The 19078-nt window shown below is 41.7% G+C and overlaps 1 protein-coding gene across 9 annotated transcripts in view; it reads right to left on the bottom strand.

Moving 5' to 3' along the window:
• The window catches only part of kiaa1217.L (KIAA1217 L homeolog), a 253698-nt gene that overhangs the window by 62912 nt on the left and 171708 nt on the right, over positions 1-19078 (bottom strand). For 8 of the 9 annotated variants that reach the window (XM_018267250.2, XM_018267251.2, XM_018267249.2 and 5 more), the window contains 2 exons: positions 15201-15399; positions 3174-3267 (listed from right to left, as the gene is read on the bottom strand). In XM_018267250.2, coding sequence (XP_018122739.1) covers positions 3174-3267; positions 15201-15399 — 293 coding nt within the window. Of the gene's footprint in view, positions 1-3173; positions 3268-3942; positions 4137-15200; positions 15400-19078 lie in introns of those variants that run through there. The other variant, XM_018267257.2, reaches the window with a different exon arrangement.

Genomic DNA, 19078 nt, shown 5'->3' on the forward strand with positions numbered 1-19078 from the left:
ACAAATGCCCTCTTATCCCCCAACTGGGTAACTGGTATCAAACCTTTTTTTCCCCTCCATTCCATTTCCTAGCATTCACAGGTAGACCATAGGGATCTGTGATCTGTTCAGCTTTGCATCTGAGACACAACAGACACACAACTAAAAACACAAAAAAATAACAGCAAATGAGTCTATCAATGGCTGGACCAGAGATATAGAAATGTTTTATCCATGTAAACTCTACAGAGAAGTTTAATATGGGCGATCATTGCTGGGATTCTTCACTTCCCACCATGACAAGAAGTTGGAAGATAATGTTCTCCTTAAATGTAAACATAAATGTTCTCCTTGTGTTCTCCTGGTGTTTGTGTGGGTTTCCTCCCACTATCCAACACCTCATGGTCAGATAAATGAGCTATGCTGCATGTCCTAAGGCTCCCACCTACAGCTTTGGATTTTATCTCACACACTTTGATCAAAGCCCCCTGTGACTATTTACAGCTCCCTTGCTACAGAGCGATGGCTCCTCATTGCATGCAGATTATTTATGTGAAATGTGTAAACAGACTCATTGAATTCAGCAATACCACTCCATCGGTTGTGCAGAACCTCGGCTTATGGCTCTAACCCACACTGGCTGTTTATTGGAGTGTAGGGGGGGCTTCCCAGTTATATCAAAGAGAAAATGAATCCATCATGGACAGAAATTAAAGGAACAGTTCAGTGTAAAAATACAAACTGGGTAAATAGAGACTGTGCAAAATAAAAAATGTTTCTAATATAATTAGTTAGCCAAAAATGTAATATATAATGGCTGGAGTGACTGGATGTGTAACATAATAGCCAGAACACTACTTCCTGCTTTTCAGCTCCTATATGTGTCATATGCTTCACTCTCTGACCATTGGTAGTGATGGGGTGGACTCCCAATGTCTTCCACAGACAAATCCAAGTATTCTTGTTGCTGTTTCTTGCGGGAGAACTGACAGTTGGATAACAAATCGGAGGAAGGATAACTTATCCCTTCATATAACGATCCAATCCCATCTGCACGTTTTACTTTGGTGTTCTGGGCAAAGCTAGTTCATGTTATATTTGTTACCACAGAACGGTTTGTCACAATTAAGTCCTAATGAGCTGCAAGTGAAACAAAAGTTCATTCTGAAAGTGATTATTGCTGGATTGTCTCGGCACAGCTGTGGATTCAGAAGAAGCGGTATAATCACTCCTCCCTCGCTATATATGACTCCATCCTCTTTCCGGAGAAGATATGAACAGGACACAGTTCCTTCTCAGCTAAATGTTGTCTGTGTAAACGGAGTACTCACTGCACCAGCAAGAATAATACAGATTGAAAACTGATACAGCTTTGTAGTGACTCTGAAAGGTCACAGATGGGCACAATCCAACACCCTGACCAAATTGACTTTACCTATGGGATTTACCCTGATTTACACAATGAAAAGAAATCCCTGCTATATAAAATGTAACAATAAACCTGTCTATAAAGCTCAGTATGCTATCTACAGAGGCCAATTAGCTTTTTTCCCCATCTAATATAGATCTACACATTGGAGCTATAGGCGAATCATTTGATGATGTGATAGGAACAGGAATTAAATGAGTGTATGGTACCTAAGGGCAACCAAGCACAGATGAATGTCTAGATCATGGGTCCCAAAACTTTTTAGCCCACGTTTAGATGTAAAAAGCTTTGGGGAGCAACATAAGTATAAAAAATGCTCCTGGTGGTGCAAAATAAGGGCTGTGATTGGCTATTTAGTAGCCCCTATGGGGACTGGCAGTCTACAGGAGGCTCTGTTTGGCAGTACATCTTGCCTCCAAGCCTGGAATTCAAAAATAAGCACCTGCTTTGTGCCCAATGGGAGCAACATCCAAAAAATTGGGGAGCAACATGTTGCTCATGAGCCAATGGTTGAGGATTACTGGTCTAGATGGGTGAATGGAGAATGAAAGACATTGGTACATCATAGCACCCCAGCAAAGGCCCCACTCCAGAACCACTCCATCCTCACTCCTGAAGATGGCTTTACTTAACTGAACCTGCAGAGAAAAGGCACATTGGTGGCCACCATGTCTGGGTTTGTAAAGCCTGATCCACAACCAGAAGCATGCACACAGTGAGCTAGGACCAAACTGGCTTCCAAAAATAATATGCCTGTTTGGCAATCTATTCCAAAGCAAGGGACAGGTTTTTATTTGGCCAGACAAGGAAACCACCAACCCTGCTTCTCTGTTTTATTCCCATTGGCAATGAGGGTATTGTGGAACATTTGTGAAGGGTTCATCTGTCTGTGCCCTAGGATGTACAAATGACTTTTTTTGTCCTTTAAATTCACATTGTACATTGCATGTGCATTCTTCCTTAGAGATGTATTCATACAGGTGATACATTTTTACTTTGGTCCATACTGTAAGGGCAAAACATAAGCAGAACATGGGCATCTTCTGTCAAGGTAGAAGTACTGACAGACAAAAGACAAAGTGACACTTGGGCAGGAGTTACAATAAATAACCGGCACCTCCCACTGCGCTTTGTTCATGATTTTCAAACAGCGAAGGTGCAGAGAGCAGTACCATGAATATGGTCAAGGGTGCAAGTAGATGGGCTCCATGAGCACAATTTTGCACTCCTTAGAGCGCAAGCACACTCACCCTGCCCACAGGTGTCACATTAACGAATGGAAGCACAAAAATATCCTCAAAGGATTTGGGTTCCAGGTGATTACAGTGATAGAACCGCAGCATATCATGACCAAGTATTTATAAATATCAACTTATTCAGCATCAGTATACTATGGGAGATATACAATTATCATCAACGCATCTCGCAGTCAGTCGTCAAACTGCTTTCTGCTTTTCCCGCTTGCCTCACCCAAAATGACATCTGGCTGAGGATGATGGGAGTGGCAGCAACACACACACATGACAAGGCTGCAGGTTGGCTGTTACAGTTACGTAAGTATATTAATCATTGAAATAGAACTACTGTTTTGTAGGGTTTTTGCTGACAACATTCCTGACCTAGTGAAGCTTACATTCTAATTTCTCAGCCAATTTAATAAGAAGCCTGGAACTCAAACAATCACCAAAATACTGTCCACACCTAAATACAAAACTGAATTGCTCAATCCTACAGTTCATAAATAAGTGAAACATGGGGTACTTACCCTTACGTCTCCATTGACCGTCCCGCGAGTGTGGTTAAACGCGTGCGCAGGGTCCTTATTGTACACTTTGAGGAAGGCTCTGTCTTGTATGTTCCTGGAATCAAAAACACCGAGATCGCTTTCAGTTGCGAGAAGGTTAACTCTTTTCATTTCCCTTTCAGCCTGCCCCGAGGAACCTCATCATTTCCCAGTTAGACGAGGAGGCAGAAGTAAAATAAACTCATGGAAGCGGGCTGATTGCAAATGCCAGAGGAGAAGTGCAGTGTTACAGTTGTGCAGCTCCCTGGGGAAGTTCTATTCTCTCCAAACAACTCCCCAATCAGGTGGTGCTTGACTCAACAGGCGTGGGGAGAGGGATCTATAGCAGGGAATGCATTGAGCACGCACACACATATACACAGGTTTGGTTAATATTTAAAGATCTCCCCAGGCGAGTCTATGGAGAGGCAGGAAGCACGTAACTGATTATCTGGCACATTAGCTCATAACACGGGTTTTCCTTTGTTCAGTATACAGTGAAATAGAACAAATGACCAGGTACAATAACAACACAGGGAGGGAAGGCGAAAGAAGAATGGTGGTGGATCAAGTTTATGCAACACCAAGGGGGTCCCTGCTACCGTTCTGCTGTTCAGTACAAACCACAGAACCCCCTCAACCCTGACAGCTTTAGTGTGCTGAGATTTGTAGTTCACCTAAAGCAGGTACAGCATAGCTGAATGGCACAAGTAGTGACCCCCAACAAAACAGAGAAAGAACAGCAACTTACATAGAGCCTTTTCCATGATCCCTAAGTCCTGTCTGCATTACGGCCCCTGTAGCATCCTCATACACACACACAGTAGCAGTAACAATTACCTCCCAGAGTTAAAAAGAAAAATGGATTTAACAGGGCTGGAAGCTGCATTCCATTGTGGAACCCAGAGCAGCAGCAGCAGCAGTGAGAGCAGCTCTCTCCAAATGAGCACTGGATTCCTTTGCTCCAGGTGCAGGGGCAGAGAGTTTGGTGGGAAGGGCTTACACACAGGCAGATTATGTTCAAAGGGAAAAAAAACAGAAAGAAAGAATGTTTTGGGCTGGCCCTTTTAGAGCAGCACTGTGGTGTGGAAAAGGAGCTCACTGAGCACAACCAGCATCGAATAACTCTCAACTCATTCTCAGCTTCCTCACTTGATTTATTAGCCCACAGCAGAACTGGAAATCACGGGAAAATTCCAAATAATAGCAGAACTCGTGACCAGGCAATTAGGAACACAAATAATTCATATTAAAGGGAAACTGGCATGCATTTATAAATAAACATTGAAGCGTGCTGGCATATTTTATTCGGCTGCATAGATTCTGCAGTTGGTTGCTCGTCCGTTCTGGAAACAAGGAAAAGCATTTACTGTACGTGGAGACACAATACACATACAGTCATGTTTTACAGTGATTTTATATATATATGTGTGTATGTATATGTATATATATACACTGCTACAGAAGAGCTTGCAATCTAATGCAATCTAATAGTGCATAAAGGAACCCTTTTTGGGAACAGTTTCATTTGACATTTGGTTGCCAGGGAGGGTTGTGTGTGTGTCCCCTTTGGCCTAAGTTATTTTTGATGAGCATATCTCGGTAGGACACTAGAATGCAAAAAAGTATTTCTTGCCAGGGACACTGGATGGTTGTTTGTTGGTATTGGGGTCCACTACTTCTTATAACCCAGGAAAATGATTGTATCCATGTTATTATCCATAGCCATCCCTGTGAGTACAGAGCTGTGCGGCACTATGGTATGCACCAGAACATGGCAACTTCACATCAAAGCATCCTTGGGTATGTACCTTTAATCAGGTACTAGGCGTTTGATGGCTATTCCTTCAGACTCACCCCTACTCCCTTTGTTATATATCACAGACAGACTGTAGAGGATTCAGCCTTCAGTGCCTGCGTTTGTACAGAGCTCCTCAAACTGCATTTATCCAAAACAAAACAAAAAAATGTGGGGCACACTTTTCCAGGATTAGATTCGGGATTCGGCCCGGATTCTGCCTTTTTCAGCAGGATTCGGATTTGGCTGAATCCGTCTGCCCTGCCGAAGCAAATCCGAATTTGCATATGCAAATGGGAGGGAATGGGACTTTTTGTCACAAAACAAGGAAGTAAAGAATGTTTTCCCCTTCCCACCCCTAATTTGAAAAAGCAAGTTCGGTATTTGGCCGAATGTTTTGTGAAGGATTCGGGGTTCGGCTGAATCCAAAATAGTGGATTTGGTTCATCTCTATTTTCTTATGGGGTTCCTGTGCTAATGTACTAATAAAATAGTGGTTTTAATTTACTCCATGAGGAAGTGTGCCCTACATTTTGTTTTGTATTTCTTCATATACTGTAGCATATAATCCAACTGCAATTATAAATGTGCGCTTTTAAAAAAAAAACTAAATAAATAAACAATTCGCATCAGCACATGTTCCAGCCTTCATCCTAGGAGGCAATTATGTTTACAGTAGTCGCTTCCTCTGGCTAATTAACACATAGAAGCAGCTTTCAAAAAGTCGGCAGCGCTGCATTGTAAGTGGAAAATGCTTTGATGCAGGGCCCTGTTCTGACAGTTTATAGGCCTCCCATACACACATTAGTCTATTGTGCCGACACTTCACCTTGGAGTAACTCTTGGGGGTTTAAAAAAAGAAAACTTGCCAAATAGTAACACTTGAAATCAGCTCCATGTAACAGTAAAGATCGGCTCTTAGGGCGTTGTCCATACATCACTTCATAGGTAATAAAATTTGCCTAAATAAAGCAGTCGGCACTTACAGCTCATGGATATGAACATGTCCATACTGATTCACATAAATGGCTGCATACCTTTATAATGATCTTGAGGTAACGTAATAATAAGATTAGTATCATTAATTAATAAATTACAGGTTATGTATTGTTTATCATTCACATCAGTCCCTGTCCCAATGGTACGGCAACAAGGTAAAAATCGATGTGCCCCTGAAAAGACAACGTTTGTAGGAGTGGAATAAGGTGGGCCCCAGAGTACTACTCTACTTAGGGCCCCATTTGCTATGAATTAATCTCTGTAACAGGAGATATGTAACCAAATGGGCCCCATTGCTATTGTTAATATTTGCTTATCCTACATGCACGTAGTCTGGAGTGCGCGGAAATATTTGCATTGCCAATATTATCATTTACAAAACAAGCAGAAAGGAAGAATGATTTTGTATATCTTCTCTAGCTCTCTTATTCCGGCAGAGAGATCTGCTGGGAAGCAATTAGAGAGGCGAGGGGAGGAGAGAATGCACACAGGATCCTGATTGGAGAATCATATATGCATTTTAAATCATGCCAGAAGTTGCAATTGTGTCTGGGCTAAAGTTGGTCATATATAAGAAGATCTGCTTGTTTTCTGAGGTCACCAAATGAGTGGATCTCTCCCCGATATTCCCACCTTGAGGTAGGCGATATGGGGCTGATTCAATCATGGGCCCTAGGACCCAACGATTGGCTCATAACGAGGAGAAAATGGGTGGTTGGATCAAGGACTGCTTTGAGGACCCAGCTAAACCTGGTCATACATATGGAAATTCGCTCGTTTGGATCTCTCTCTCTCTCCCCAATATGCCCACCTCGAGGTGGGTGATATGGGGCTGATCAGATTGTGGGCCCTAGGGCCCAATGATTGGATCATAACAAGGAGAAAATGGGTGGTCAGATCAAGGACTGCATCAACGAACCAATGCAGTCCTCGATCGGACGGAATTTTTGAGCCCGACCGATCAGGACAGGGTCGGACTGGGCTGGCCCTCATGGGCCCCTGCTGGCCCAGACCCACTCCCCGATAGGACAAAACTAAAAAAAAATTATGTGCGGCGCAGTCCACATTGGTTTTTGTGCATGCGCACGGGGCCGCTGAGGTTTGGAACCCGGTGGGCCTCAAACGCGCCAGTCCAACATCTGGTCGACTTTTGGCCAGATATCGATCGGGGAAGCCCGCCATACACTGGGGCTCTTATTCTGTCGGCAGCTTATATCTGCCTATGTATGGGGGCTTTACCTATATAATTATAGATATAAGAGAAGATTGTGTAATAGTTCCAGTAACAGGTCCCTCTCAGGAGAACACACAAAAAGCCAAGCATTATTGAGTAGCCTCGATTCACACTGGTGCTCCGTCACTGGAAACCACTGGAATAAGTTCAAATGTAGAATATGTGAATCAAAGGCAAGGAACAGAGTACCTGCTAATTTGTGTTTATTGCACATCCACATTTCACACACATTTCATTTGAACTTATTCCAGTCAAACCCTAAAATATCATTCTTCCCAAATCCTACCCCAACTGGCCTTCAGTCTAATCCCCTCAGGATACTGCTTCACACTGCCCTGTTGGATCAGATGACAGTTAGGGAACCACTGCTCTACAGTCAAACACTAACCTGTATCTTTTATTCCTGCATTAATATTCTCCTGCCCCAAACTCCCATCATACTCAGTTAACCAACATTGCAGTTACTTAACGTGCACTCGAGAAAACATGTCCAACCCACAATCCAACAGGTTCATAAACCTCCCAGCATTCCTTCTGCAACATCAATCATATTTTACATGTACCAACTAGAAAGAGAGGAAAGATCCCCCCAGTTTTATATTTTATAAGGGGATTAGAAGTCTGAAACCTTCATTCTGCTCTATGGGTCTGCAGGGAGTGTGGTGGAATGCACCAAAAAGCCACCACACAGGAACACAATTGTAAACGCCCATGACTAACTGTAACTAATTGGTTAGTAAATTGCACCTTTTAAATAAAGAAAACACCTTTTTTTGCTTCTCTTATTTATTATTTAGCTGCAGTTAGTGATCAGAGCCAAACACTCATACATTTGGTGTTTTCAAAATATTTCCCCCCTCTCATCCCAGCGTCGAGTGTGAGAAATGGGAGGAGGTTTAAAGGCTCTGAGGGTTAATAAACAGACAGGAGACTTTCAGAAATGTGTGAAAACTTGCACAGAAGATCAGACTAAAGGTGGCCATACACAGAGAGATCCGCTTGTTTGGCAATGTCGCCAAACAAGCGGATCTCTCCCCGATATGCCCACCTTGAGACTGATCCAATTGTGGGCCCTAGGGCCCAAAGATCGGATCCTAAAGATGGCTAATGGGCGGTCGGATCACGGGACCGTCCGATCGACATATGGCTGACTTTCGGCCAGATATCGATCGGGGAAGCCTGTCGGGGGTCCCATACACGGGCCAATAAACTGCTGACTCTATTGGCAGCTTTTATCAGCCTGTGTATGGCCACCTTTAGTGTTTGGAATATTACATGCGATTGCAGGCTGCACCGGCATAAGAGAGCTTCCAGCTAAATATCCCACTATAGGCTACAGGGAAGGGGAAACCTGAGGCACATAGAATTAAAGGGGATGCATGCCTAACAAAAGTAAATGTCATTCTAAGCACCTTTCCAATATATATTTATTATATATTTTTTTCAAATTACTTGTAAATATAGTTGCAGTTGAAATCAGTATTTTCCTGTTTCTCTCTGCACCTCTAGTTCTGGCTCTTGAAACAATGTAGCATGCACCTTCTAACATTATATTAGCACTTGGAGTTGGGTTCTAATAAAATGGTGCAGTATTATAGTAATACAAATCAGGGAACCTCCAATGGCTACCGTGTTTTACAATCATAGCATTGCTGCTTCTTTGAGGACTTCCCGGCAGGACCCATGGGGGGTGTGCCCAGCTATTGTTGTACCTCCTGCCCCACTAGGTAATGATCTCAATATATTGTGCCCCTAGGCCTGGGCTTGTTCCTCCCTCCCCCTCACCCATACCTCCCAACATTCTGGAAATGGAAAAAGGGACAAAAAAATGGCGAAAAAAGGAGCCAATTAAGTTAGAAACATTGTATCTTTTTTGGCTGTTCAGGACAGCGAAATTGGGACTTTCTAAGACAAACGCAGGACTGTGGGTTGAGCTGTCAAAAGAGGGACTGTCCCGCTCAAAACTAGACAGTTGGTAGGTATGCCCTCACCTAAAATATCCCCTTCCCCTGGGGAATAAGTGGGAGGGAGATTGAATCAGCTGTATAATCTTCTGCTCAGTAACAAGGATGCCTCCCAGTCTACTAACAATCAGCGCACACAGGCATTCTGCCACCCTTTAATCTTTCTCATGAACCCAAATAGTGACGTCTCTATGAATCAACACCCCAGGATTGTGTGGTACCCCAGTGTGCCTGGACCCCACTCCCCCCAGTTTCACGCTGTCTGTGTACTTAAAATGCCAAGGCGGGACTTTTTTTTGAATATCAGTCTGACCTGAAGATTCCAGTTGATTTGAAGCTGACTCCTGAGCTACTAAAAATTGCCCCATGTACCTTTGCCCTTAAAAAGCCGTTTTCTTTTCTATCTACTAATTTTAATTCTTTTCTATATTACTAATACTGAATGTGAGAAATCCACGCTTCAGGCAATGATTAATCTCAGTGAAAGGAATCAATGCTTATTCTTTGACTGATGTTACTCTTTGCCCTTTTTCCATGCCTTTGGCACTTAGTAACCTGGGCCCTTATACTCTTAAATGGGTTGTTCACCTTTGAGTTAACTTTTAGTTTGATGTAGAGATATTCTGAGACAACTTGCAATTGAATATGGGATATGAGTAGGAGAGGGCTTGCAAGAAAAAGCAACAATAACAATAAACCTGTAGTCTCACAGAACATTTGTCTTTAGATGGGGTCAGTGACCCCTATTTAAAACTTGGAAAGAGTCAGAAGGAGAAGGCAAATAATTAAAAAACTATAAAAAATAAAGACCAATTGAAAATTTGCTTAGAATTGGATATTCTATAACATATCAAAAGTTAACTTAACAGTGAACCACCCCTTTAAAGACTGAAGTGCAGTATCTCCAGCCTATACAGTCCTCTATTTAGTCTGTACTGCAGTCTGATGCCGGCCATAGATGCAAATATAGCGTTGTACGAGACGCAGATTCGTACGGTTTTCGGACCGTGTGTGGAGTGTCTAGACATTTTTCGTACCATGGCAATAAGTCCTTCAATCTGACAGTATCAATGGGTGACTGTCACTACTATTTGTCGGACATAACTTTCATGAAATTGCTGACTGTCAATTAAGGGCAGAGGCACACGGTCAGATTCAGGGAGATTAGTCGCCCGGCAACAAATCTCCTCTTCTTTGGGGCGACTTATCTCCCCGAACTGCCTTCCCCCACCTTCCTGCTGACTAGATTGTAAATCACCAGCGGATGGCACTCGGAGAGCTTCGTTTTCCAAAGTTGCCCGAAGTTTCCTTGTGAGGCAACTTCGGGCGACTTCGGAAAAAGATGCACTCCGAGTGCCATCCGCTGGCGATTTACATTCTAGTTGGCGGGAAGGCAGTTCGGGAAGATTAGTCACCCCGAACAAGAGGAGATTTGTCATTGGGCGACTAATCTCCCCAATCTGACCGTTTGTCTCTGCCCTTATGGCCAGAACATCGTCTGATTTGTTCTTTTTTCTACTTATTTTAATCTTTTTAGACGAGCATTGGATAAAAAAAATCTGCATTTCTATGGGCAGCTTTAGTTCCAGCCAGGGTTCATCACCCACATGTAACAAATGCTGAAGGAGGACAACGTAGCAGAGTGATACTGACACTCAGTATCAGTGCAGACAGTTCAGTTCATGGATTTATAATATTTAGGAATGTTACAAAATACACTTTCCCAAAGGAGAAATATGACCCTAAGCACTATGAAGGAGATTTCCCAGAATGCAGTCTGTTGGATGTGGTCAGGTAGGTGGTAATAGGATAAATCATTAGTGGGAATGGGTCTAGGAAGGGAGTGGGCCCATTCCCATGACTGGACGCTCTAAGAAAAACGAGAGCATTAGCCAGACATTCATTCTTGATGCTGTTAGTAAAGTTCAAACACTGACTGAGACTTTATGGGAGCGACGTGTGGGTTTTTCCTGCAAATTACATTATTTGCACATTGTGCGTGAGTTTAATTCAGCGCCGAAGCACGAGGTTGTAATTTTACCAGATAATGATAATGAGGCGCTCGGAATGAGTCCTGAGGGGGATATGAGGGAATATCAATCTCCCCGCTGCAGTGCTTACATCCCTACAACTTTCCATCATGTCTGACTTTGTATCAAGGGCTGGGAATGTTAGGAATATTAACCATTGTGATTTAGTCGTAACAGTCGGACAAGGGAGGATATTAAGCGCAGGTCATGTCTAGGCCTCCAGTGGTTTCATATAGGATATGAAGGTGAGCTGATATATTTTGGCTTTGGAGCAGACATTGACTGGGGCAGGGGAGATGTTGCCGAATTACTACTATCTGTTGGCAATAGTTCTGCAAGGAACCAGTCTGCCCATCCCTACCTTAATCGTTGCAATTTTTATTCATAATACAAGTATGGGACCCTTTATTCAGAATCCTCGGGACCTAGGGTCTTCCGGATAACAGATCTTTCAGTAATTTGGATCTCCGTACCTTAATGTACTAGAAAATTGTGTAAACATTAAATAAACCCAATATATTGGTTTTACTTCCAATAAGGATTAATTATATCTTAATTGGTATCAAGTACATAGTACTGTTTCATTAGCAAAGAGAATAAGGAAATAATTTTAAAAAATTTGGAGCATTTGGATAAAAGGGAGTCTACAGTATGTGAGACAGCCTTTCTGTAATTCGGAGCTTTCTAGACAATGGATTTCCAGATAATGGATCCCATACCTGTAGTGTTTTCTAAAAGCAGTTTAGTGATGCTAGGGTGTAAAGCTGGTCATACATGTTTAGATTTGGTCGGGTAGTTTGGCTAATTCTCTTGCTAACACGTGCATGCATTTAATACTGCATATATAGATATATATATATATATATATATATATATATATATATATATCTATCTATCTATCTATCTATCTATCTATCTATCTATATATATATAGATATATATATATATATATATATATATATATATAGATATATATATATATATATATATCTATATATATATATATATATATATATGCATGGCATGGAGGCTATTGAGTCTATTTCCTAGGCCATTATAATTATTTTTTTTTATTGGGAGGGCCTCAAAATTGATTGTATTCTTCCTTCACTAATACATTTTATTATAACTCCCCTAGAACCCAAAAGGCTGCTCAAATACTTGCTGATACAGAGCACTGGGGACAGCTGCAATTTATATTGGTGTTCGCCAACTTTCCGCCATTACTGATCTACAATTCCGAGCATCCTACTAACAGACTGTCAGAAGAGGGTGCTGAGAGCTTCATTTTAACAAGAGATTTACTTTCCGCCATTACTGAACTACAATTCCGAGCATCCTACTAACAGACTGTCAGAGGAGGGTGCTGAGAGTTTCATTTTAACAAGAGATTAAATCTCCAGGTGTGTCCCACCTCGGGGGCACAAACATCTAGCACTATGTTGCTTAACCTTAAGTCCCCAGATGTTGCTGGACAACAATAACTAGTGTTCTTTATGTGTCATCACAATAAAGCATGCTGGGAGTTGTAGTTTTACATCTGGGCACACAAGGGCTAGGAAACAGGAGTTTCCAATCAGTAATGCAATCAGTTACAATTGTTTGCCTTTGTGTTTCTGAAAGCCCACATCTCCCAACATTCCTTAATGGAAAAACGGTAAGTCCTCCTTTATCTAGCCATTGCCCAATATTCAGGCTAACACTATAGAGGAAGCACACCCTGTGGTCCAGGGGGGCTCAGGGGGGCCAGGATCATGGCCTAAACAAACAGCAGATGGCACTGTTGCTTCAAATTCATTCTATTAGCAGTGTAACAACTTCTAGTATCTTGAAAACTGAACAAAAATAAATTGCACACAAGCAATTACACACTTGTTTCAAGGATATTCATTGCATTTACATTATCCACTGGTGCAAAGCAAGTAGCATGGCATCTTCCTTCAAATGAAACACACAGACAAAGGCTCTCTGTGCAGAGAAAACGGAAATATAGAAATTGAACGTAAAACCCCACTTTTGGTACCTGTTTAACTGAAAATGCTATATTTAGAATGAAGTCATGCATCCAGTAAATGCCGTGTTTAACAGGCCTAAAATGGGAACATTTCCAAGGACTTTCACATGCAAAAATCCCTTGTTGTTAAAGGGGATAAGTACATTTGCCATTCAAATTGTATTTCCATGTTTGGCAGAGATATAGCAGCCCTGTATAGTAGGATTAGAACTGCCCGACTGCAGCTTTCTGTGCAAATGTGGCCGCTCTGTGCCATTATCTGTGCACACAAAGGAAAACCTGACTCAGGAGCAGCGGGTTCAGCACAATGCCCTTTTTTAATAAGGTGCCTTTTGTTATCTCTCTATGGAACATGAATCTGGAAAACAGAATACAAACGGCTGCTGACACATCTTCATCATATCCTGAAATCCCCTATAAGCCAATGGCAGTTGCAGGGCTTATGTGACTTACATTATAGGGAACAGTGAGAACTATTTATATAGTCTGGTAAGGCATCTGCTTCTAGTTAGAGTTACTAGTACAAGGCTAATGGCACACCAGGCCGTTTCTATGCAGGCCGAGCATAATAAGTGCTTTAACCTCTTTCTCTATCTTTCCCTTATAGATGAGTAGTTCTCTGCAGGCCAAAAAAACATGAAATAGTGAGGATTTTCCCGATTTCTTGTCTCAGACAGACATTTTTCCTGCTGACAGTTTATTATGAGGGTATGTATTATGTATGCTCTATTGCAAGGATCTGCTATAAAGCTAAACTGCAAAAGAAATTACACTAGTAAATTGCAGGGAAGCAGAGGGGGGAGACACAAACACCCGCCATATATATTCGGTATGTACACTCACTTTGGAGTGCAACTATTAAACGATAAATCAGATTATCCTATTTGCAGAGATAACTGTAAAATGCACATTCTTTTGAAAGGGGGAAGGGGGGTACTGGGTTTTCTGCCACCCTCTTCTCATTCTCATTGCTACCATTTGTGGTCCTTTAAATGACAGAATGAGTGATATGGGGGGTATTTTTCAGGACAGCGTTCTCCTTTTTGTCTTAGTAGTTACATCTCCACATGGTCTGAAAAAGGTTTTTAGGTCAGGGTATTAGGTACCCCCTACAACAGTGATCCCCAACCAGTGGCTCATGAGCAACATGTTGCTCTCCGACCCCTTGGATGTTGCTCCCAGTGGCCTGCAAGCAGGTGTTTATTTTTGAATTCCTGGCTTAAAGGTAAGCTTTAGTTACATAAAAACCACATCTACTGCCAAACAGAGCCTTCTGTTGGCTGCAGGTCCACATAGGAGTTACCAATAGCCAATCGCAGCCCTTATTTGGAAGTCCCAGGGACTTTTTTCATGCTTGTGTTGCTCTCCAACATTATTTTACACTTGCATGTGGCTCACGAGTAAAAAAGGTTGGGGACCCCTGCCCTACAACAACCCTTTGCAACATCCCAGCCTATCTGCCCCCCTAAAGGTGTGGTTCACCTTTGTGAAATTATTTTTTAGAATATTATAGAATGGCCAATTCTAAACAAATTTTCAATTGGTCTTCATTATTTATTTGTTATATTATAGTTTTTTAAATTATTTCTCACTCTTTCCAGAGGGGGTCACAGACCCCATTTAAAAAAACGAATGCACTGTAAGGCTACCAATTTATTGTTATTGCTGCTTTTTATTACTCATCTTTCTATTCAGGCCTCTCCTATTCATATTCCAGTCTCTCATTCAAATCAATGCATGGTTGTTAGGAAAATATGGACCCTAGCAACCGGGTTGCTGAAACTGGAGAGCTGCTGAATAAAAACCTAAATAACTTAAAAAGAACAAATAAGAAAAAGTGAAAATCAATGCAAATTGGCTCAAATTATAACTCTCTATATCATACTAAGAGCTAATTCAAAGGTGAACAACCCTTCAATGCAAATGTCAGTTCTTTATCGTGAATATTCCTGTGAGGTTAAGTACCGTACCTGACGTCGCTGAGCTCATAATAGATATTTCGGCCCTCGTCCTTTATATAAATGGCTGTGCTGGGCGACTCCAGGATCTTCATTGTCAGTTGCTGGGGGAAGGCACTTACAAACAGGGCGCGAATTGTGTCGGCACCCGTAATTTCATTGGGCATCTGCATTTTCTTGGTATCATCGCCATACTGTAGGAACAGCATACCTGCAACGTACAGGGAAGATGCATTTAGAAAAAATCATTTAAATATTAATTAAACCCAATATGATTTTTTTTTGCTTCCAATAAGGATTAATTATATCTTAGTTGGTATCCAGTACTGTTTCATCACTACAAGGAAATAATTTTTTAAAAGTTGAATTATTTGATTATAATGGAATCTAAGGGACACTGCATTTCTGTAATTCGGAGTTTTCAGTATAACGGGTTTATGGATAACAGATCGTACACCTGTACATAGCCCAAACAAGGGCAGTGAAAGATATTTATACTCGTACATACAATTATGTCAATGCTTAAGTGCAAGATGACTTTCATATAGGGATGCACCAAATCCACTATTTTGAATTCGGTCGAACCCCAGAATCTTTCGCAAAAGATTTGGCGGAACTGAATCCAAATCCTAATTTGCATATGCAAATTAGGGGTGGGAAGGGGAAAACATTTTTTACTTCCTAATTTGTGAAAAAAAGTCACTCAATTTCCCTTTCCACCCCTAATTTGCATATGCAAATTAGCATTCAGATTCAGTTCAGCCAGGCAGAAGGATTTGGCCGAATTTGAGTCCTGCTGAAAAAGGCCGAATCCCGGATTCGGTGAATCCCGACTTCCATAGACGGAAGGAGGTCCTTACCTTAAATAAACATTAAAGAATAACTATTGAGAAAATGAAAATTTAACCTTGCCTTGTCATACCGAAATAAGAAACTTTCTAAAAACAATCAATTAAATATTCAGCGTCATTTCTGAAATAATCAAGTTTATCTTTACTATTCCTCTCTCAGCATCTGTTTCTACTCATTTTGTCTTCATGCGGCAGTTGGGTATCGATCCAATGTATCTTATAGGGGGGATTCCTTTCCTAGCAGATGTATTCGAGCTCACTCTAATAACTGATTTCAGTACAAACAAACTAACAAAATAACTGCCTTTTGCACAAATTCTGCATGTAGAGAGACAGGATTTCTGGTGATTTTAATAGAGTGAGCTTTAATACATCTTCTAGGCAAAAGGAGCCACTCTATAACATATATTGGGTCTAACTGTCAACGATTATCTGAAACCCAACTCCTGTATGAAGACAGAACAAGGAGAAACAGATGCTGAGAGAGGAATAATGAAGATGAACTTGATTATTTCAGAAACGGTACTGATTTTTTAATTGATTGTATTTAGAAAGCTTCTTATTTCAGTATGAGAAAGCTTCCCCTTTAAATAAAGGCAACCGTGCATCATGAAGATATTAGACTTGCACTGTGGATTCCCAGTTATAGATGTAGATATTATTGGGTCATGCTGGCAGTCAGGAAGAGGAACCATAGTTGAGGCCAAAACAGTGCAGACACCAGCTGTGAGTCCGTCTGAGGTCACAGCAGGCAGTAGTAGTTCCTGTTCTGAAGAGCATATTAGTGAAGGGAATCACCCCAGGACATGCTGCAATGAAAGGGTGCTACTGTCATAGAACCTTGTGAGGTACATGCAATAATTGGTCTGCACTATCCTTGAGCTTTGGAGAAGAAGCTAATTGCCTGGTCAAAAAAATAACAGCCTGCTCTTGTTTTACGGCAGATGTTCCCTTAAAGCAATGCTGCCCCTGCCAGGACAGTCAATGGACCTTTATAAGGACAACACAGACATTCAATTGTTTTCATTAGTTATGCAAGATGACACATTTAATTCAGGAATTTAGCAAAGTTAGGAAGTACACTAAGTTTAATCATTTTCATATCTGAAACTGCTATTGGAGCTAATTATGGAGCAAAACTATAACCTGACAACTATAATCTGACTTAAAGCTTCCCAGTTAGCTGCAGGTATTCCCCCTGGCGAAGACAAGAACTACAAACTTCATAGCCCAGGGTCACTACAATCCAGACTGTTCCGGAGTACCCAGGTGCTGCACCATGAGGCCTTTGGCAACAGCTGCACAGGTCAGTGTCTAGACCATGTTTGTATAAGGAAGCAAGGTCTTGCAAGTTAATTAGAAACAGCCATCCGCCCCTGGTGATATCATTCTGTATTATTCTCAATTGCTTTTGTATTGTTCACAGATAATAAATGCATTTATCCATTATGAATGATCCAACTCTTGGATACGCTCAGGATTCATGTGCCATTCTTTATCAATACAACAAAAGAAATGCTTCTTTGAGTTCTGCATTTGGGATGGTGGGACCTCTCATTTGTCTCTGAGCAGGAAACCGAGGATTGGCATAAAGATGTTTCTCACATCCCTCTCGGCGTCTGCAAATCCGTTATCCCACAGGTAACGCAATGTAAAATCACTAGAACGTATCCAGATTCCATTCTTTCAAGCTGTGCTCCCAGCCTCCATACAATGCTAACTGGGCCATGATCTCATCATTCTCATTGTGAACTGGGATCAGTTTTAGGTTTTCCAGTCTTAGCATTTAACTTTTAACACAGGTTGATATAATGCCAAGCCTGGAAACCATGGATTCAGTTTTCAATGTTTTAGAACAAGGGTCCCCAAACTTTTTTTTTACACGTGAGCCACATTCAAATGTAAAAAGTGTTGGAGAGCAAAAGAAGCATGCAAAAAGTTCCTGGTTCTGATATCGTACAGGACTAAAGCATATAATGGGGGTTTGCTAAGTACGCATATGGGGGCAAATTCACTAAGGCGCGAAGCGCCGAACGCTAGCGTTAATTCGCTAGCGTTTGGCATTTTCGCTACTGCGCAAATTCACTAACGAACGCTGGCGTAGTTTCGCTAGTGTTACTTCGCAACCTTACGCCATGCGAATCTTCGCTAGCGACGAAACTACGCAAATTCACTAACTTGCGCAGTGTAGTGAACGCTACCTTTTACGATAGACTTCCTTCGCCACCTCAGACCTGGCGAAGCGCAATAGAGTAGATAGGGATTGTTTAAAAAAAAGATCGAAAAATTTTTGGGGCTCCCCTCCTTCCCCCCTACATTTCCTGACTCATGGCAACTTACCTAGACAGTGGGTACATGTGTAGGGCAAAATAAAATTTTTATTTGCAGATTTGAAGGTTTTCTAGGCATTTGTAGTGCAGATATGTGTTCCTCCATTGAAATTTGAATTTCGCGCCGTATGCAAATTAGCCTTCGCTAGCGCAACTTCGCTTTATATAGCGAAACAACGCTAGCGCAACTCCGCAACCTTACGCTACCCCTGTGCGCAACTTCGGATTTTAGTGAATTTGCGAAGCGCTGGCGAAACTACGCCTGGCGAAGTGCGGCGAAGTGCGGCGAAGTTGCGCCTGGCGCAACTTCGCATCTTAGTGAATTTGCCCCATAGGGTTTACTGATCATTATGGAGCAGTCTACATACAGCAGTAGGAATGCTGATGATGCATTTAAACACTTTGTGCCAAGTGCTGATCAATAGCTCTATGTTTTTAATCCAGTCCATGGAAAAGGGTTGGTTCTACTGGTCCTAGCACAGTAAAATGGTAATGGTCATAGCCCGGGACCAATAGCTGCTTGGGTCTCAAAGGAGATACTAGCCCATTGCTACTTTCTGCAGAACTGATGCTGCAGTATATTGGACCACAACTGTTGAATTAATCAACCCAGTCATTTCCAGTTGCACGCTATCTGAACTACCAATCCACACTAACTGCACATTACACTGTTCTACTTGTTTAATCTGTGGCCTCAAATATTGTATCC

The sequence above is a fragment of the Xenopus laevis genome, chromosome 6L (assembly GCF_017654675.1).
Source record: "Xenopus laevis strain J_2021 chromosome 6L, Xenopus_laevis_v10.1, whole genome shotgun sequence".
NCBI lineage: Eukaryota > Metazoa > Chordata > Amphibia > Anura > Pipidae > Xenopus > Xenopus laevis.